Raw genomic sequence first — 20,643 nt, 5'->3', positions numbered from 1 at the left:
ACCATCAAGCCCATCTCTACAGTCCAGATATCTGATTCTTGGAAATATTAATTACAAAATGCCCTTTGCCCACAGCCCCCAGGAGAGAACTGCATATAAGCTTCATCTTCATCCCCATGGCTCCCTACAGAGAGCAGTCTGAGGCCTCACACACCCTCACCCTACCACCACCCCCAGGAAGGGGTTTACCTGCAGCACAAGCTTGGGCAGAAGAGGAAGGAAAAAGGAAGATCAGGGAACCCATCACCCTCTGGCTCCCCCTGGGGCCAGCTTACTTTTGTGCGTTATATCATAGTCCAACTATACAACTGGGGTGAGGATCACCCAGCTTCTCTCTATACCCCCACCTTACAGCAGTCACAGCCAGGGGGTGGGAAAGGGGGGGTGAGGAAAGGGCGGTAGGTTGGGTAGTGGAGGGGGCCCCCCCACAAGGGGAGCTCCATGTGTCCGCCCCACACCCCCCTACCATTTATAAACTGGTTTTGTAAAAAGAAAATAGATATATTTATATAGAATATATAAAGCACAAAAATTAGTAGTTTTACATTTGCTCTCCCCGGGGGTTGGGGGAGAGGGGAGGGTTCTCACCTCCAGCCGGCTCCCCCATGCCCCACAAGACTATGTACAACCCCACGTATAAATAGATAAATACCCCCCACCCTCCCCGCGCTGACACTAAGCTCCCCACCCCCACATCACCACCCATTCCCACCAGACCAGCAGCAGTTTGGTGACTGAGGGAAAGTGAGAGCTCTGGGCCACACCCTGCCTCACTGGGTATGGGCATGCCACACAGGGATAGCCCTCACCCTACCCCCCACACCCCATCCAGGGGCTGGAGGGCAAATGGGCTAAGGATGAGGCTGGGAAAACAGGAGAGAGAGATCCTGGTCCTAGGTTTAGCACACCCCCTCCTGCCTCCATGTCCAGATGGAGAAGGAAGTTCTAGAGCAACTAGGGACCAGTCATCCCCAATCTTCATCGCCATTTGCCTCAACCACCATCCCATGCCCATCATTAAAAACAAAGATGGATTTTTGTTGTTGTTACTGTTGTTGCTTCCTCCTCCTACCCCCCCTCCACCCACTAGAAGAGGGCAGTGAGGTGGGGGAGGGGGACAGGGCAGTGGGGGCTTGGAGAGGGTCTCACATTTCAAAACAGCAAAAAATCCAACACTTAAATGAGGTAGGTGTGGGTGCGGGGTCTCCTTGCCCAGCTTGCCCTCCTGGGCATCTGGATGCCTCTTTCCCATCATGTTGCATTTGTCAGAGTGGAAAACAAGGAAACACAACCCATAGAGAGACAGAAACACAGAGGAAAGAGGGAGACAGAGACAGAAGAGAGGAAGGGGATGGGGGTGAGGGCAGGGGCAGGACCCGGCAGGCAGGGCCAGGTGTGGGACCCGGCCTTTGGGATTGTCAAGCTTTTAGTCAAGTCTCTTTGCAGCCTTGAGTTGGGCCAGAGAGGCCGGTGGAGGCAGCAGGGCGGTGAGGCCCGGCCACACATCCTCCTCCTCCCTCCCTGCTGCCTCCCAGACACTTCTGGGTAGTTCCCGGCCCATATCCCCCTCAAACCTGAGATGCCCAGTGGCTGCTTCTGTCTGTCCCCTCCTGGAGCTGGGGGCAGAGATGCCAGCCTAAGGGCCGGTGGCAGGGAAGAAGGTTGTCCCTGGTGCCCAGGGTGGGCTTGGCCTAGGGCCCTCTGCCCAGCCTCCTGCTCCAGGGGCTCCGGTCGGCCGGCAGCCCCAGCCCTGGGTCCTAGCTCTGGCTGCTACCGCTCTTCCCCCTCATCCCTTTCAGGGAGGAGGCGGGGGGTGGGGTGCTCCCCTGCCTGGTAGCCTCAAAGCTTCTTAGTTCATCCATTTCCGACAGTTCCAGGCTCCACAGTGACAGGGGATCTTGTGCTGATCGTCCTCGAAATCAAACTGATAGTCATAGGTCAGCTGGAAAGAAAAGAGGACAGAATCAAGGTGGGGAAAAGGGAAGGGGCCGAGATGCTATATGAGGGCAGGAGCCTTGGAATCCAACTCCTAGGCCATGGCAGAGAAGAGGACTGCTCTGTCACCGGTACAGGAAGCTCCTCTCACCTCCTCTCCTTTGGGGATCCGCCGGCTGGAGATGATGATGATTTTGTCCTCCTTGTCAAATGTTACGACCTCTGCTACACAGTTAGGGGCACAGGAGTGGTTAATGTACCTGGATGGCGGGAGAATCGGCGTCAGTGATGCCAGGCCGCACCCAGCAAGTGGCCACTGGAGACACTCAGGCCTTCCTTGCTCACCTGGCAGGGCCTCCAGTCAACGTAGCGTCAATCACGTGTTCATTGTTTATCCGGAACATGTAGATGCCTCGGTTCTAGAGAGGCAGAAGTCGTGGAAGGAACAAGAATCGGCTTATCTGACATGACCAAATTCCTCCTGCTTTCTTCTCCCTCTCTCCAACTATCTCCTGGACCCAAACCTGCCCCGTGCCCCTTGGCAGAGAGTGGACCACACTACTCCCCAGCCACCCTAAAGTACCTGCTCCTCGTAGATTTTCTCCCGCCGATTGGCCACCTCGTTGCGGATGATGGTGCCAATGTACTCGATGACCATCGTGTGCTTTTCTAGGTCCTTGGCTGCATAGAGCCCTAGGCCCTGGATACGGGAGCGAGCCAGGTAAACATTGTTCTTCCACTCAGTGCGCAGGCGCCGATATTGAGATGACTTGGAGTGCACAAACTGCTTGCTGTATGGGGTGTTGGTCTCGCCTGTGAAGGTGCTCTGATATGCCTTAGACATGCTGGTGCTGTTCAAGGTATGGGGCCTGGGAGGTGATAGAGTCCATGACAAGACAGACCAAGCATTCATCGCCTGCCTCCTCCCTGGGGCATGTACTACAAGGGCTTGCTGCCTTGAGAATGGAGTGCAAGCACCATTAGCTTGGAAGAGGAAGTAACTAGCCACTGGGACCCTTCTGGACACCCTGGGTAGCAGAGACCACCCAGGATGAGGAGTAGGTAGAGAGAGGGAAGAAGTTCCAATTCCCCTACACTGAACCTGTTGTCCCATCTCATACTGGCTACCACCCCCTGGCAACCATGCTCAAGGCCACACAAGATCTTGGTGGTCTTCCCCAGAATTTAAGCTGATGGCTTGTTCCCTCATCTGAGTCCTACCTCCTGCATATGCTGTAGACCCTGAAAAGTGGGGCCACCTGTACTACAGGGGCTGGATCTGAGTTTTAGGTGGCTGTGAATTCATAGCCTGATGGTATCCTGGCCTTTCTTCAGACCGTCCTGCTCTGCAGCACAGCACTGGGCTGTGTAGACGGCTCAGAGCAGGGGAAGGACAGCTGCCTGTGTGGCGGCCTTCACCACCCTGGGGCACCAGTGCAGCCGGCTCAGGGCAGGGGAAGGACAGCTGCCTGTGTGCCGGCCTTCACCACCCTGGGGCACCAGCCAAAGTCTCGCTCAGAGCAGTGGTTTTCAAACGCTTTGGGGTGCTTTTCTGTTTTATGTAGTACAATTTTTCTTCAGCAAAACGTTGACTGCAACTCCAATCCATAGGTAAAACTGGAATTCCTCTGGCTAAATCCAATCTGAGGAAGGTGAAGTCAGACAAAGCAGGGCAAGTCTGCTCGCTGGCTTCTGTGGTCTGGGACACATGGACTTTGAGTTTGAAAACCACTGTTGTAGAGCGGCAAGGACTGGGCTAACTAAAGGTAGAGTGTTCAACGTTCTATGACAGCCTTCGAGCCACCAAAGGCCTTCATGGGAGAGCCCGGCTACCATGGATTCTGCCTCCCTCTACCCAAGGACCAAGGTTAGGCTCCTGTGGTACACAGAAAGACCAGCAACCCACAATGAGAGGAGGGTCTAGTCCCAGCTGTGTGACCTTTATCTAGTCACGCAGTCTTTCTGGGCCTCAGTTTTCTCAGCTATAAAATGGGGTCATACCACCTGCCCTACCTACCTCATAAGGTTGTTGTGAGGATCAAATGAGATAATGGATGTGAAAACGCTTTGAAAAAAAAAGTATAAAGTGCTATACAAATGTAAGGTTGTATTATTTTTCTATAATACTAATTATTTCTAAACCAACTCAGCTTTGGAAAGGGATGGTGACCCTAGCATTCATGGGGTGTCTGAGGTTTGGGAGTATCACCGGCCCCTCTGGAAACAAGACCAAAGAAGAAAGAAGTGACCAGCTCCCGTACATCTCTCCATTGTCTACCAAGAACCTCCCCAGCAGCCATTCCCAGGGTACCCAAGAGGGCTCTGTCCTGTATCCCTGGTCAACCCAGCACACCTGAGCTGACCAGGGAAGAGGAAAGGGCACCCCAGTGACGCTTGTGTACCTCTAACCAGGTCTATGGGTGACTCCCCAGGTTCTTGGAAAAGACTCTGACCTGTACCTCAAACCCCCACAATGTGGCCAGACGGTCCTACCCACAGCCACAGCCACAGCCCATGGCCCTGGCCGCACAAGCTCACCGTTTGTAGTGTGTGAGGATTTTAGGTTCTGATCTGGCGCAGCCGGTGGGGTTGATCATGAGTGGCAGTTCCATCAGGGGGTGGCGCCCATAGCGGAATAAATAGTTCTGACAGCTCTCCACCCCAGGTAGCTGTGGGCACAGGAAGCTTGCCTTAGCTGCTCTGAAGCAGGACCAAGATTCCCAGTGCCCACCTCGCTGCCGCCGCAGCTCCGCGCTGCCTGCTTACCGACTCGGCTATGCGAAGTACAGCGTGCACTGTCAGCCCAAAGAGCTCCTCGCCTTTTAGGTACTCGGGGAAGAGCCTCAGCATGTCTGCTTCTTTTCTCATGGCTGCCACAGGTTCAATGATGCGGTTCCATACAGCTAGGGGTGAGTGAGACAGACCGCACTCTGGAATAACACTGCTTACTGATCGCCAGCCCAGAACCCCATTCCTGAGCTCGACTTTCCCTGTGACTCTTCAGGATCCACTCCCGGTTTCCTAGTCCCAGAAGCTTCAATTTTGGAGGGGATGACAAGCACAGGTCCCAGAGACCTAGCAGGAGCCACAGTTCCTACTGAATGAATATACATGCTTTGGAGTTGAGAAGATTATGTTCAAGTCTGAGTACTGGCTATGGGACTTAAGCCAAATACCCAAGTCTCCTCACAAGACTTGGTCACTGTATGTCTACACTGCATAATAATGACAGTGCTCACCTTCTAGGGCCGCATGGACAAAACCCCCTGAATGATCATCCTACTAACGGAATTGTGACTCATAGGACACGCTCAACAAAATAATCTTCCTGCTGCTTTATTTATCATCAACATAGAAACAAAGATAAAAAAGAATGGCCCCAGCAATTAAGATCAATGGCTGCTCTTCCAAAGGACCCAGGTTCAGTTCCCAGCACCCATAAGCCTACTCACAACCGTTTTCAACCTAGTCTCAGGGAATCCAACACACTCTCGTCTGGCCTCCATGGGCGCTGAATGCATGAGATCCACAGACACACACGCAGGCAAAACACTCATACACACAAAAATTAAAATTTAAAAAACACTTTAAGGGGGTAGGGCAGGGCTGTAGCTCACTGGTTTGCCTAGCACGTCCTGAGTCCTGGGTTCTATCCCCGGTACCACAAAAACAAAATTCTAAAAGGGATTTTACATATGGCAAAAAGAGGGAATTTAGAACTGTATAACACACAATAAGATCTCAAAACATCACTGTTTACCTGGGCGGTGGTGGCACACGCCTTTAATCCCAGCACTTGGGAGGCAGAGACAGTCGGCCCTCTGAGTTTGAGGCCAGCTTGGTCTACAGATCAAGTTTCAGGACAGCCAGGGCTACACAGTCTCAAAAACCAAACAAACAAAAAACATACACACGAAAACTCCATCATTTAATCTACCAAGGTTAGGAGAAAAAGCTAACCACAAAACTTTTTCTTTTGAGAAAAGGTCTCCTGCAGCCCAGGCTGGCTTCCAGTTTGCTACATAGCTAAGGATGTGTGACCCTGAACTCAGGATCTTCCTGCCTTAATCTTCCAAGTATTGGTATTACAGGGGTGAGGACCACGCTTGGCTAAGAAAATATTTTCAATTGCAAGGTATTTAAAGTGTCTGAGTAAGGCTGAATCCCAGTATTTTCATATTTTCAAGACACCATGCCACTTGAAGCTACATAAAAGCTGTGCAGCTTCTTGACGCTGTAAACTGACTCCTGAGAAAAACCTGCCCAATCCCATTCTAGTGCTCACCTTGGGGAGAGGCATCAGTGAAGACCAGGTCTTCTAAACCCTGCTCAATGACTTTGATCACAAACTCCGGCCGGCCGTTATTCTCGCTGATGGAGCAGCGGTAGCAGCAGCGGCGATTGTTGGTCCGAAGACTCCAGTAGATGCGAGTAGCCTCGTAGCCCACAGGATAGAGGGCCGTGGCACTGTGGAAGTCAGCCATCTGGTGTGGGAGCAGCTGTCCAATGGCATGGAACACAAGACCTCCTACTCGGAACATGTGTAGCCGCTCACCCCGCTGGATGATGCTGGCGATCTGCTTCACCTCGTCCCGTTCAATGTAGACCCTCCGGAAGACAGCAAAGGAGCTCAGTTCCTGCTCACAAGGCCCCTTGATCTTGTGCATCGGACACAGCATGGTCTTGTCCTTGAAGAACATGCACTTGGCACGGATGGCACAGGCAAAGTGGTAGACACTGGGGCAGCGCATGCGGTTGCAACTGCTAGTGGCACCAGTTCGCTGGCACAGCGAGCACTTGGTCAGCAGTCCTCGGTGCAGGGCCACCTCCACGTTCATCAGTGCCCCACCCTGGGTTTCATACACCTCCGTGGACCACAGGGCACAGTTGAGGTGTACCCAGAGGTCCAGGTCAAGGTTGAGGAGGCGGGCAGGCCCATCAGTGGCACCATCTCCCTCTTCATGACAGAAGCAGCATCGTCGCATGTCTCGAGGCACCTTGTTTGGTCTCAAGGCTGTACCGAGCTGCTCCATAAACTCTGCCACTTCCCGTTCGTCCTCTTGCCGCCCGCTGCCCTTCTGGATGGTAAGCAGCAGTCGCAGCCGCTTCCAGCGTACCCCTTTCCACTTTTTGAGGCGTGGGGGACGGGAATCTTCGCTGTCTTCAGGGGGCCGGGCTCGGGGTTTGGGCCGGGCAGATTCAGGGGAGGAAGCCAGTGGCAGAGGCGAAGGGATTGGTGGTTCAGCAGAGGGTTCAGCCTGAAGTTCAACCAGGGGCTCAGCGGGGGGGCTGGCAGGGGAAGGTGCCAAAGGGGATGGAGGTGGGGACGGTTCCTCAGGAGGCGGGGCGGAGAGCTGCCTCACATCCAGGTTGGAGACGTTGTAGGTGTAGCTGTGCTGGGTGGATGGCTCTGGGGCAGAACTCTCCTACGAGAGGGCACCCTGGTGTTAGTGCCAGTTCTTCAGCCCACTCGTCCCTCCCTCCTCCTGACCAGACTCCGCTCCCTCGAAAGCCATTGTCTTCTTCGCTCTGGGAGCACCTTCTTCCTAAAACTGACCCTTCTCCCCTAGACCCACCTGTTTCAGGAGGCTCAAGATGTCTAACTGGCTCTTAAGGGTGTAGCCAGGCAACACGGCATCAAACTGCCTCAGCCAATCAGGTCCAGCGTCAGGGCCCCGGACACTCAAACCTTTTTCTTTCCCACCTACAGAAAGGAAAGGGTCAGTCTTCCACCAGAACTCTTCTCGGATCTGAAAGTGGTCTCCTGCTCTACTCACCAGGGCCCTCCGCTTCCACCTTCTTAGGCTCAAGGCCAGCTTGGGCAGGGCTGTCTGGGAACAGCACCTCGTAGGAGTTGGGTATCTTCATGCTTAGTAACTCTGCCACTGCTACCATCACACCATTCAGATTCTGCTGGGGCAGAAGAAAGGGTGGAGAAACCAACAGCACCTTCAGTGAGCCCCGCCCTACTGCACGGGGTGGTCAGTGCTCCCCATTCACTCCGCTCTCCTCACACCACCGTGCCTAGACCACGACAGGGACACAGGAGTGTCTGCCGTTTGAACTGTTTTCCAACTTTCTTTGACCACCGAACCCTGCAGCGGGGGTCCCCCAAGTGCAGCTGGAGGAGAGAGGTCTGGTAGCGTTGGTCAGTGTGTTGGCGGACTGTCTTTATCCACGGATGATGAGCCCTGTGAGAACGGGCTTTCCTTGCTCAGCCCACAGTCCCTGGCCAGCCTTTCAAACAGAGCAGGTGCTCAGGATAAGTATTTGGACAGTTGAATTTTTTTTTCCTTCCTTCTTAAATCCAGACAAGCTCTGAAGAATGTCCTCTGACCCAAGTTCTCCTTGGCCTCAAGGTACCCCCAGGACATACCTTGGCGGCGGCGGCAGAGACTGTCAGCATGACGGACACCTCACTTCCTTTGCCTTTTTCCCAAGCTGCAGCAGGCAGCTTTCCAGGGACCTCCAGGTCAAGGGCCCCATAAGGTTTTGTATCTGGGAAGACTGGATGAGAGAGAGAAAGTGAACGTCACTCTCCGCCACAACCCTAGCCCCTCACTTCTGATGACCTAACCACACGGGGCCTGCCCAGGCCACGAGCAGCGCTCACCAGGGATGCTGGCACGGGGGATGATAGGGATGACAGGAGAGAGGGACCGACTGTCCCGCTCCCACCGGCCAGAGCCCAGCTGTGGAAAACGTGGGGCCTCTTCCCCAAGGATGCTCTCAGGGGACGACGCCGGCACGATGCTGTCAGGGGAGTCACTGTCCTCATCACTCTCCATCCTGAAGGCCAAACGCAAGCAGACGTTGGTACAGCCACAGGGGTTCTCCCTCTGACAGCAGAGATCGGGAGGTGTAGCCGTAACTGAAACCTGCCCCATCTGCCCTCCGCCCTATGCCCACCTGACATCCTCAGTCTGATTGTGAGGGGGTGTGGGCAGAGCAGCCAGCAGATCTAAACTCTTCACCTCGGCAGCATCTGAGGGGCGGAGGGAGTAGAGGTCAGGGGAGTGGGGAGTGGAGAGGCAGTCACGCTGTCCCCAGCATTCCAGGTCCAGCTAGCTACTGCGATCAACTACCTACTCAACTAACAGCCTGGGGCAGGAACACTGTATATAGACATTGAGCCTTCCTTGTGTACCACACTGATTTAAAGACAGGGTCTCACTCACATAGCACAGGCTGGCTGACTTCAAACTCTTAAGCCCTGTTGCCGTTCTTCTCCAGTTTTGGCTGGGATCGTAAGTCATTGTAATACTTTAAGTATTTTTTTTTGGTTTTTTTGGTTTTGTTTTGTTTTTTTTTTTTGGTTTTTTGAGACAGGGTTTCTCTGTGTAGCTTTGCGCCTTTCCAGGAACTCGCTTTAGAGACCAGGCTGGCCTCGAACTCACAGAGATCCACCTGCCTCTGCCTCCCGAGTGCTGGGATTAAAGGTGTGCCACCACCGCCCGGCCACTTTAAGTATTTTTAACAACTATTAAGGTGAACTTTACAGTATCCAGTTTATAGAGAGGAAATCAAGGTTCACACAAGTCAAGCTACTTGGTCTAAGTAACACAGCTAAATACACTCATGTGCTGGAGTTCAAATGTAGGTTAGACTGTGGCTTCCCACCCACGAATGCTGGACTGTTTCCTCACAGAACTTCACTCAGAGTCACCTCGCTGCCTACCTCCCCCATTGCCTTTGCAACAGACTCTAGAAGCCCATCCTTTGTCCCGAACCAAACAACCACGACTGGGCCCTTCCCACCCAATGTCTACTGTGTAAGGGCATAAGGCAGTGTATGCCACCCGTTCACTTCTGATACTGAGTGGCTACCAGGATACCACTCATGCCTGCCAATCATCCACCGAATCCCTCTGGGAAAGGTGGTCAGCTTCTCACTTACCCCTCAATGTTCCTTCAGTGTCCTGGGCAGAGGCTGCATCCTTGGGGTGCTCCCCCAGCTCGTCAGAGGGAGTAACACCATTCACCATCTTCTGCTGCACCGATGGGGGTGGGGTGGGGGGCAGCGACGAGGGTGGTGTCGGCGGGTTACTCAGGTTATTCTGAGGGGTGGGGTGGGTGTTGTGTGCAAGATGGCATAGGGAGACTGGTATAATCTCCTGGCCCCACATTACATCAGCATTTTCCTCCAGTCTTTCATCCCTACCTCCAACCCCAAGAATTGTATTATTCCCAAAAAGTATTGCCATTTTTCTGACCTTGGTGAGCAGCTGAGAATAGTAGTCGGGGCCGGTGTGTAGAGCCCCACTTCCGAAGGCCCCCCTGAGCTGGCTCTGCCCACTGACTAGGCAGCCGCTGCCAAAGGGAGCGAAGAGGCTAAAGTTGGCGGTGATGGTAGGCTCCGTCAGGGGCAGCTGGGACAGTTCCTAGGAGGGACAAGATGACGAAGCTGGGAAGCTGCAGCAGTCACAGCTATCCCTATCGGCCGCAGGCTACTCATCCCCCAGGCGGACAGGGGACCACTGGACTGCCTCCTCGGGGATCACCTGTTTTAGCTGTTTCAGTAAGGCCTCATTGGCCCTGACCCCATCTTCTTTCCGCAGCTTCTTTCGGGAGCTCACCAACCTGTCACTGGCCTTCTGTGCCCGCTTGGGCTTCACTGGCAAAGGCTTTCTCGTGGCTGCGTCCTAAACCAGAGGAGGCCTGTGAAGGGTGCTGCCCTGCCCGTCTGACCTCCACGGCTACATGTCTCACTGTCACACCACACTAGCCACAGCACTCACCTCTCTGTTGCTGGGAGGACCCTGGAGTTTCTGCTCCAGCCCCGACAGCTTGTTGTCAATGTGTCCGTTGATCTCAGACCGAGGCCCCTCAGGCCCCCGCCCAGTACCAAGTTGCACATTCTTTGCCCGTAGAAGCTTCTGCAAGAGCAGATGCCCGGCCTCTGAGCGGGAGCCTGCTAGCAGAAGGTGGTTGCTGGTGCCCGGTGTCCCTGCTGGCTCCCCATTGGCCTCCCTTTTCACTGTCTGTGCGCCCAGGGCACATGGCTCTTCCCGAGGCTCCTGCTTGATGCTGAGTTGGGGTGGCTCATGTACCACCTGTCCATTTACCTGCTCCAGATGCCCAGATACCAGGCTGCTCTGCTCTGGCTTCTGGGCTTCGGTTAGGTTGTCTGAGGGGTCCCAAGGTCCCAGCCCCTTGCCAAAGAATGTATCTGCAAGCTGGGCAGCAGCAGGTGAGACCCTCCCAGGAGGCAGCTCCAAGGTTGGCCCTGGGGGCTTTGGAGTCCCTGGATGGGTAGGGGTTAGCTGGGCACTGGGGGAAGGTAATTGTGAAGGTCTCTTTGGCTCTTGGGGACTGGATGGTGGAGGTGTGGGATGGACAGGGCCAAGCACTGGTCCTGTAGATAAGGCTCCTTGTGGGACAGGGAGCCGGGGTGGGCCCTGAGGTCTAGGCCCTGCCCCTAGCTCCTGGAGGGGTCCAGTCTGAGATCCAGAAAAACTCCCAGGTTGAGGTTGGCAGCCCAAGAGGCCCTGGAGAGGAGAGGGCTGGGTCCCAGGCTCCTGGACCGGTGGAGTCTGGCGTACTGCCTGACTCTGCTGCTGCTGCAACTGCCGCTGCATGAGGAGGGCCTGCAGCTGCTGCTGCTGCTGCGGGCTCAGGTGCCGCAGCTGTGGGTTTTTGGCCAGGACTCCTTGGAGCTGTGCTCGAAGCTGACCCACCGTAGGCATGACTCCAACCCCAGGAAGACCCTGTGCAGACTGAGGGACAGGGCCCGATTTGGGGGGCTGTGGCCCTGTATTGTTCTGAATGGGCCGATCTAGCCCAAGGGGCTGTTGGGAACCCAGAAGGTTCTGGGCCATAGGCCCAGGCTGCTCCCCTAAGGAAACAGAGGGCTGGGTCAGCAGGTGGGGGATAGATGGGGCCTCGGAAGAGGATCCACTCCCTAGCTGCTGCCCATGGTTTCCTCCACCCGCTGTGTGGAGCAAGTTAACTTGCTGTGGGGGTTGTCCTGGGAGCCTTAGTGGTGGCTGCAGCTGCACTGAGGCGGGCTGAGACTGGGCCTGGGATTGGACAAGTAGGAGTTGTGAGTCTCCAGAAACGGAGGGCTTTACCTCCCCTGGTTCAACAGACATCGACTCAGGTGTTGTCCCCACTGCTAGTGGCCCTCCTTGATGGGTGGAGGGTCCCTCAGTGACCTCTGAAGGAAGGGATGTCTCTGCAATGTTCTGTTCCTTGCCTGTCAGGAGGAGGGTTGGGCCTAGGGCTCCAGGGCTAGAAAAGTGTTGAAGAGGTTTGGCTGGCATGCCGGGGCCAAGGGTCACCTGCTGCTGCTGCTGCTGCTGCTGCTGCTGCTGCTGCTGAGGAGATAGTAAAGTTCGATTCTGATTCAAGAGGCCCATCTGCTGCTGCTGCTGCTGCTGCTGCTGAAGATGTTGCTGTTGCTGCTGCTGCTGCTGCTGAAGATGTTGCTGCTGCTGAAGATGTTGCTGTTGTTGCTGCTGCTGCTGGAGCTGTTGTTGCTGCTGCTGCTGGAGATGTTGCTGCTGCTGAAGATGTTGCTGTTGTTGCTGAAGCTGTTGTTGGTGCAGCTGCTGAAGGTGCAGCTGTTGCTGCTGCAGCTGCTGCTGTTGCTGCAGCTGCTGCTGCTGCTGCTGTTGCTGCAAGGAGCCCAACGTCTGAGCACTCATTTTGGGCTGTCCAGCATGTGACATCATTCCTTGCTGAAGATGGGAAAGGCCCGTCATAGAGCCCTGTTGTTGCTGCTGCAGCTGCTGCTGCTGTTGCTGCTGGGCTGTGAGCAGTCGGTGTCCCATAAGGCTGTGACCCTGCTGCGACAGCTGAGGGGAACTCAGCACCCTGGACTGAGTCATAAGCACCTGTCTGTGAGGGCCCTGAGGAACCAAAGCTCCAGAGTGCTGCTGCTGCTGCTGCTGCTGCTGCTGCAGCACTGCAACCTGGCCAGGACCCAGCATGCCCTGGGAGCCCTGTGATTGCTGGGGGGACAACTGTTGCACCAGGAGGCCCTGGTGGTTGCTGGGAGGCAGAAGGCCCTGAGGCTTGGGACCCAGAGTCTGGTTCTGTACTCCGGGGGGACCCTGCTGCTGCTGCTGGACTGCCACCTGCCCTAAGAGGTGCTGCTGCTGCTGCTGCTGCTGCTGCTGCAATTTCTGGGCCAGCTGCATTCGTTGCTGCTGCAGCTGTAGTTGCCTTTCCTGAAAAAGCCTTGAGTCAGGTCCAAGGCTTCGGAGAGCAAGATTGCCAGGGAAGAAGCTCCCTGAGGGGCCAGTCAAGGATCCAGCCACACCAGGATGCTGCTGTTGCTGCTGCTGCTGCTGCTGCTGCTGCTGCGCCAAGGCAGTATTGAGGAACGGACCACCGGGCTGTCCAGGGAGTACCATACCTCCCGGAGGCAGGCGAAGACCTCCAGCTTGCCCACCTGGAGGTGCCTGTGGTGGCTGTAATCCATGGCCAGGGAGCAGCTGGCCAGGCAGCTTAGTGAGTACCCGAGAACTCTGAGAAGGGCTGAGAGCCAGTACAGCTGAGTGCTGCTGCTGCTGCTGCTGCTGCTGCTGCTGCTGTTGCTGTTGCTGCTGCTGCTGTTTGTTGCGATATTCTGCCATGAGATTCGTGTGCTCCTTCTGCTGTTTCCGGACCTAACATTGGAGGGTTGGAGAGGTCAGATGGAGGCCGCCCACCCCTGCTGCACCTTATCCCTGGTTTCTGGGCACTTGGCTGAACTTTGCTCTTCCTACCTGATCCAGTTGTTTCTGGATCTTGCTTTGCTGCTCTGTAACCAGCTTGAGCTTCTCAGCGTCAGCTTCTGGGAACTCACGGCCGGCCTTTTTGGCAGTGCGCTGCTTGGCACAGAGAGCCTTCCGAGACTTGCGATGCACACCAATCTGCTCCTCTAGCACCTTCAGCTGCATCTGTAGGAGCTGCTGGGTGTGAAACAGCCACTCTTCATACTGTCGCTGGTCAGCGTCATCTGGGAATAGAACCTGCATGTTAGGATCTGCAAAACGGTGACCCCCTTCCAGACTCCTAACCACGTCTGCCCATACTCACTGATCACTCCCTGGGCAAAAGTGGGTGGATTGGGACGAGGCTGAGAAGGGTCACTAGCATTCCGCTCCTGTGGTGAGAGAGATTTCTAGAAGGTCACTGTTCCATGCCAGGCCCTAAGAAAGGTAGCCCAGTGAAATAGTACACAAGTTCCTACTTCCTCCTTACCTGGCCACTCCCAGGTGCCACATGGTTCTGCAGATCAGAGCCAGATCCCCCCGAGAGCCTCTGTGCCAGCAATGAGACTTGCTGCCTACAGTCCATAAAGCAGAGGGGTTATGGCGTCAGTGAGGGCACAGTTCAAACACAAAGCAGTGAGACAAGTGGGGAGGGAACCCAGGAGAGCGGGGCGATAGAAAGTCCGCTCACACCAGCCCGGGGTCTCACCTGTTCATTCCGGGGGCCACCCCAATGCTGCCCTGAGCCATGACTTTCTTGATGCCTTTCAAAGCTACCATCTTAGCCTTGGCAATAGGATCAATGATGTCCTCTGCAGCAAATTTGTCCAGATCTGAAGAGGGCAGAGATTAATAAGCTGGGTTTGGGGGTCAAGGCAAGATGGCTGTTTTTTCCCAACACTCTGACCTCTACATGTAGAACAATGTGGCAAGTCTACTCAGCTAAGCAGGAGCCATGCAACATGGTGCTACAGCACTAATGTTCACAGAACACACAGTCCTTCTATTTGTCCCTCGTTTAAGGGAGTAGGAAAACATTGAGTCAGGCAGTGGCGCTATACCTTTTTAAGCCTCAGTTTCCCTCATTTGAAGAGAAACCATGATTGCTACTCTGCCTACTTCGTGATGCTATAGAGGATCACGTGACAAGAATAAAGGCATGCTATGTGAGCCAGACAGTACTCTTCAAAGTGGTAGTCTACAACCAACCCAGCTCAAGAACCCAAGGTAGACTCTGTGGCAAAGCCCTAGACAATAGAGCTGTTTGTGACGGGAAAACATCACCTAAGCCAGGCGGTGGTGGCTCACGCCTTTAATCCCAGCACTTGGGAGGCAGAGCCAGGCCGATCTCTGTGAGTTCAAGGCCAGCCTGGTCTACAGAGCGAGATCTAGGACAGGCACCAAAACTACATGAGAAACCCTATCTCAAAAAACAAACAAACAAAACAACAACAACAACAAAAATCACCTAATAACCCATTGTTCTGCCATCTAGTCGAGTAACAAAAAATAACTAGGCACAGTGGTATACAACTGTAATACCAGCACTCGGGAGAGGCTATGATACAAAGATTTTGAATTTAAGGCCAGCCTGTGCTATGTAGTGAGACTCTGCCTCAAAAAACAAAACAATCCAGAATAAACCAGGTATGGTGGCATATGCTTGTAATTCCAGCACTTGATAAAGAGGAGACAGTAGAATCCTAAATTTAAAGTCATCTTCATCCTCAGTTACATAGCAAGTCTGAGGATAGCCTGGGATACATGAGAACCTAACTCACCTCCCATTCTACATTTATCCCCCCACTCAAAATTAAATAAATAAACAAACCATAAAGAAATAACCACACACATTAAAAAAAAAAATCTCAAACCTTCCTAAAATCCTCTATTTTGTTTTGGGGTGCGTTTATTTATTTGCTTTAATTAATTAATTGATTTATTTGAGAGCCAGCCTAAGTAGCCCTGGCCATCCTGGAACTTAGTTATATAGAGCAGGCTAGCCTTCAACTCTCAAAGATACTCCTGCCTCTGCCTCTCGAGGGCTCAGAAAACTGACTCTCAGCTTTATAAAGGACTAATTCTAAGGCTGTTAGTTCAGGGATGGCTGTGCTAGCTGTATAATCTTAGACACATTATTTAACTTTTATGCCCGTTTACTCTTTGGTAATCAAAGCCAACTAGAGTAGCCATTTAACAAATCTGTTCCGATGAAATCAACCAACCAATGTCCAATAAAGACTATTTAATAAATGCAGTGTGAGATGTTCCTCAACGTGGCCCCTTCCTCCGACTCCCCTGCACCCTATCCGACAGTGGTGCCCACTCCCCTGCGCCCTATCCGACAGTGGTGCCCACTCCCCTGCACCCTATCTGACAGCGGTGCCCACTCCCCTGTGCCCTATCTGACAGCGGTGCCCACTCCCCTGTGCCCTACACCCTATCCGACAGCGGTGCCCACTTCCCTGCGCCCTATCCGACAGCGGTGCCCACTCCCCTGCACCCTATCTGACAGCGGTGCCCACTCCCCTGCGCCCTATCTGACAGCGGTGCCCACTCCCCTGCGCCCTATCCGACAGCGGTGCCCACTCCCCTGTGCCCTACACCCTATCCGACAGCAGTGCCCACTTCCCTGCGCCCTATCCGACAGCGGTGCCCACTCCCCTGCGCCGTATCTTTCATTGCTCTCCATAGGTTGTCCTGCCCTATAGCTTCATTTAATCTTCCACTTACCTGGTTTGCTTATCCTTATAGTCTTTTCTCTGAGGACTAAATTTAACCTTCACCACAGACAGAGAGCCTTTGCTCATCAGGCTTCAATCATTCATTCAGCTTTCCTCTCCAAAGTCCCACTGCTTCTGCCTATAGAACTTTGTGGTACCCGATCTCCCTTAACGAAGGCTCTCTTAGTGTGCTAGACTCAGTGCCCACTCAGTGCTAACCACGCCACCGTGAAGTTACCTGTGTCAGGGAAGAAGCTGTTAGCCAGCTGTTGTTGCTGCATAGCCAGCTGTTGGGGCTTCATGCACATGGAAGCTGGCATGGCGTTCATGGGTTTCTGTGCTAACACTGGCTGGGAGCTCTGCTGGGGCACCAAGCCTGCCTGCCCTGCCTGCTGCCCACTTAGCATATGCCCTTGGTTAGACACCATAGGCACAGATGGGGCCAGGCGCTGCTGAAGCGCGTGAGCTGGTGACTGGGTGGGCATCAGTGACTGGCCCAAACCTGGCTGTCGGGTACTTCCAAGCCCCAGAGCGAGCTGCTGTGGGGGCCCAGCCTCATGCGGCAAAGGCAGGGTCTGTGCAGGGCCTGGCGCGGGAAGGAGGGAGTGTTGCTGCTGCTGTTGCTGCTGCTGCTGCTGCTGGGCAGGCTGCAGCTGGGCTGAAAGCTGCTGCTTCTTCTGCAGCTCCTTCTTCTCATGCTCTAACAGGTCCTCGATGAGCAGGGGCAACTCGCTGGCGACGAGTGAGCTCTCCATCTTGTCCAGCTCATCTCCCGGTGCTGCGTGTCCACTGGGCAAGGTGAGAGCCCCACTCTCTAGCTCAAATTTTTCCAGAAGGGAGGATCCGCCTGGGCCACTCAGTGAGCCAGGGTTCAGCAAGTGAGCTGGTGCTCCTCCTGGGGTCCCAAATGGGCCCTTCTCAGCTGTGTGCCCACTGCTGGGGAATGGTCCTGTACCTACTCGAGTGTCCCGGCTGCCCAGCACAGTCTGACCTGGCTTAAGTCCCAGGCTGAGGGGAGCAGCCGAAGGTGCTGGTTCTACCTTGGGGGTGTTAATGGTGAACTGGCAAGGAGAAGGGGGGCGTCCTCCCTCCTCCACTTTGGGCTTCACCTCAGGGAGCACAGATGTTAGGCGAGGCTCAGAGTTATCTGTGGCAGGGGGAGGGCGTTCCTCAGGGCCCAAAGACACTGGCTCCACCCCCCGCAGCAGGGCTTCTCGCTCAGCCTTCTCATTTGCTGACTCCACCAGCCTTAGGTGCTCATTGAAGATGTCCTTCTTGTCCCCGGTATCCAGCTCTGGGTCAGTGTACGCTAGCAGGTCAAATTCATCTCCATTGAGGAGGTCATCTAGGTGGGGATCATTAGTCTCCAGGTTTTCCAGGGTGCTCAGTTCATCATCACCCTTGGCCACATCCACACCCAGACCCAAGTGAGCAAGTTCTTCATCATCCTCTAGGGCCTTGTGGGCATCAAAGTCATCATCTAGCTCAGGATCCTCACAAGGCAACTTGCCAGCTTCCAAGGCCAGAGGGGGGCGACCAAGTTCAGTGCTTGATGGTGGACGGGTGACCAGCTCCAAGCCAGTTGGTAGGGCAGGACCCTTGGTATGGGGTGTCTGATGGAGGCTGTTGTTCAAATCAGGAGCTGGTGGAGCTGAGGGTTTCTGTGGGGGAAGGCCTGAAGCAGCCACACCCCGAAGACCTTCAGGAGCCATTCGATGGGGTTCCTCGCTTACCGGATAAAAACGGGGCCTCTGAGGGGGACCCTGACCAGGAAACGGAGATCCCCCAGGTCCAAGTCCTTTCTGCACATTGTGTCGCAACTCAATAAACTGAGCAGGACCAGCTGGACCAGGCACGGGTTCAGCAGGGCCTGGAAGGCGGGTGGGGATCCCTGCCAAGGGGGAGCCTAGTGCTTGGCGGCCAAGTTCTGGTGCAGGAGTGGATGGAAATCGAGCAGACATAGCAAGTCGCATGGAGGTTGCTGCTGTTGCCTGCTGTTGCTGCTGCTGCTGCCACATTTGCTGCTGCTGCTGCTGCTGCTGCTGCTGCTGTAGAGGCAGGGACCCAGGATATGGTGTGCGCTGGTAGAAGGCCTGAGAACCTCCGACAAGTTGCCTGGAAAAATATTCAGTCAATGCAATGAGCACGGACGGCCAGAACAGAGGCTTCGGACAGTGACGGAGGACAAAAGAAATGATGAGGGAAAGCAACGAGGAAGAATACGTAACAACAAAGAAAGATCAGAGGCAGAATAAGTACAGCGACGGTAAAATCTGTCCCATTCTCTCTCTCTCTCACACACACACACACACACACACACACACACTCACTCACTCTCCCACCCCTACACCCCGAACCTCACCTGCTGTTCATATCCATGGCGGAAGGTGTGGCTGGTGGAAGTGGCCGGGAGAGTCGGTCATCACTGGAGAAGGCTCCTGGTCCCAGGATGGGACCACCGAGTTTGCTTGAGGGTAACCCCACAATACTGTTCTTCTCCTAAACGACAGAAGGAGATGAAGGTGTGGCCACCCTCAGTATGCTGGCCACACCGCCCCTTGCCAATCCACCTACCTGGGACCCGGTGAACGGGGTCTGGCCTCGACTCAGCTGTTCAAAGGCAGGGCTGCTGGGGTCAGCACCCCAGTTGCCTGGAGGCCCCACGGCACCCGCAGCTGCTGCAGCTGTCTCCTTCTCCTGCCGCAGGTTGTTACGCTGGATCTGCTGCCGAATCAGCAGTTCCCTTAGTCTCTGGCGCTGTCCAGGAAACAGAAAAGTCAGTCCACTCCATTCTAATCACGGGGCTGGTGGAGGCTTAGAAGCATGGTGGGGCAGTTCTAGGACATCCACTCACCTGCCGCTGCTTCTCCAGCTCCGTCTGGCTGAGGCTAGACATGCCTGCATCCTGGGTACTTGAGAGTTCAGGGGCTGCCAGAGAGCCACCGCTCACTGTAGCTCCTGCTGCGTCTTCGCGCTTTTCCACTGGTGAGGTGATGCCTGCCCTTTGTGAGGCTCCATGGGACAAGTAGGGAAGGGGTCCATCGGGTGTGGGAGGCGGGAGAACTGACGCGGGGCGCAGTGGGGACAGCCCATAGCCCTCCCCTGTGGGCCCAGTGGTGGGTCCCAGGGGGCTGCCTGATGGGTGAAAGTTCCCCGTGGCTACTGCGTAGTTTGTGCTTTGAGGCTTCCCCAAGGTGGGGCCAGGCCCAAAATGGCTGTTGATCCCATGGGGTGGAGGGAGACCAGGTTGAGGGACAGGGGGCTTTAGGGAAGGTTCCCCTACCCCCTGTGGGAAAGTGAACCGCATGGGAGACGGGGTGCCCACAAATGCACCTGTCCCAGGAGAACGGGCAAAATTGGGAGGCTGTCCACTTGGGACCTTGGCATGGAGCTCACCTGCTGGGCCGGAGGGCAGGGCTGCTGGGAAGCCCCCAGCTCCCAGCGGGGTGTGGGCTAGGGGCCCAGCCTTAAAGGCAACTTCAGGGGGCTGGGGTCGGGGGGGCTTATGCAATGGGGCAAAGGGGTCACGGGACTGAGGGCGTGAGGGTGGACGAGAATAAGGGTCGGGGGACTGGAAGCGAGGGGTAACAGGGGATGGGCAGAAAGCCTCAGCAGACAGAGGACGTGGAGTCAATGGGGACTGGGAGCTGGACTGGGACTGAGGACTGGCGGGCACTCTAGAGAAAGGGTCAGAGGGCAGTGACCGAGGCGGCAGGGCACAGCAGCTCTCAGGGGGTGGTGGTTGGGGCCGAGGAGTCAATGGGGGCTGGGCATAGGGGTCAGTGTAGGGGCCAGAACGAAAGACGTCTGGGTGGCTGGGAGGAGAAGGGGCCAAAGCCTGGGCAGGGGGTGGCTCCTGGGCCCGTAAGCCCAGGCCCGGGCTCTGGGGCTCTACCTGAGATGCCCGAGGGGTGAGGGGGGCTTTGAAGACATCAGGTGCCTTTAACTCCAGGCCACCCAGCTGGGGGCCTGAGGAGGGTGAGTCAACACAGCCCAGGTTTGGGGGACCATAGCCAGGAGAGGATGCCCCAAGCTCTTCCTTCTTCACCTCTAGGGTCTTCCGAGACTCCCCAAAAGGTGGGGGCGAGAGAAGAGGCTCGGATGTCTTGCCTCCTGCTACCCCTGGGCTCTCAGGCACAGCCAGGTTGTCCAATGAGGGGCAACGGGGTTTGAGGAAGGGGTCAGGCGTGGAAGGCTGGTGTCTGGGGGTGCCCGGTGGGGTAGTGTGGAATTCCCCTGGCTGGCCAGTCCCAGGTCGAGCTGTGGTGCCCAGTATCGGGGGCTGG

The 20,643-nt window shown here is 55.3% G+C and overlaps 1 protein-coding gene across 1 annotated transcript in view; it reads right to left on the bottom strand.

Moving 5' to 3' along the window:
* Positions 1-480: 480 nt before the first annotated feature.
* The window catches only part of Kmt2d (lysine methyltransferase 2D), a 20,671-nt gene continuing 508 nt past the window's right edge, over positions 481-20,643 (bottom strand). Inside the window, exons 2-25 of the mRNA XM_059247982.1 lie at positions 19,212-20,639; positions 18,932-19,114; positions 18,720-18,856; positions 16,596-18,472; positions 14,344-14,467; positions 14,125-14,209; positions 13,960-14,026; positions 13,647-13,879; positions 10,674-13,547; positions 10,437-10,577; positions 10,149-10,316; positions 9,833-9,992; positions 8,845-8,920; positions 8,549-8,724; positions 8,312-8,442; positions 7,713-7,845; positions 7,512-7,639; positions 6,221-7,361; positions 4,702-4,838; positions 4,474-4,604; positions 2,519-2,804; positions 2,281-2,354; positions 2,087-2,195; positions 481-1,942 (exon numbers count right to left, since the gene is read on the bottom strand). Of these exons, the coding sequence (XP_059103965.1) occupies positions 1,850-1,942; positions 2,087-2,195; positions 2,281-2,354; positions 2,519-2,804; positions 4,474-4,604; positions 4,702-4,838; positions 6,221-7,361; positions 7,512-7,639; positions 7,713-7,845; positions 8,312-8,442; positions 8,549-8,724; positions 8,845-8,920; positions 9,833-9,992; positions 10,149-10,316; positions 10,437-10,577; positions 10,674-13,547; positions 13,647-13,879; positions 13,960-14,026; positions 14,125-14,209; positions 14,344-14,467; positions 16,596-18,472; positions 18,720-18,856; positions 18,932-19,114; positions 19,212-20,639 (10,092 nt within the window). The 3' untranslated portion in view covers positions 481-1,849. The remainder of the gene's footprint in view (positions 1,943-2,086; positions 2,196-2,280; positions 2,355-2,518; positions 2,805-4,473; positions 4,605-4,701; positions 4,839-6,220; positions 7,362-7,511; positions 7,640-7,712; positions 7,846-8,311; positions 8,443-8,548; positions 8,725-8,844; positions 8,921-9,832; positions 9,993-10,148; positions 10,317-10,436; positions 10,578-10,673; positions 13,548-13,646; positions 13,880-13,959; positions 14,027-14,124; positions 14,210-14,343; positions 14,468-16,595; positions 18,473-18,719; positions 18,857-18,931; positions 19,115-19,211; positions 20,640-20,643) is intronic.

This window comes from Peromyscus eremicus, chromosome 20, assembly GCF_949786415.1.
Source record: "Peromyscus eremicus chromosome 20, PerEre_H2_v1, whole genome shotgun sequence".
In the NCBI taxonomy this organism is placed as follows: Eukaryota; Metazoa; Chordata; class Mammalia; order Rodentia; family Cricetidae; genus Peromyscus; species Peromyscus eremicus.
Note: the sequence above shows the minus strand (reverse complement) of the source record. Positions and strands in the feature narration are given on the sequence as shown.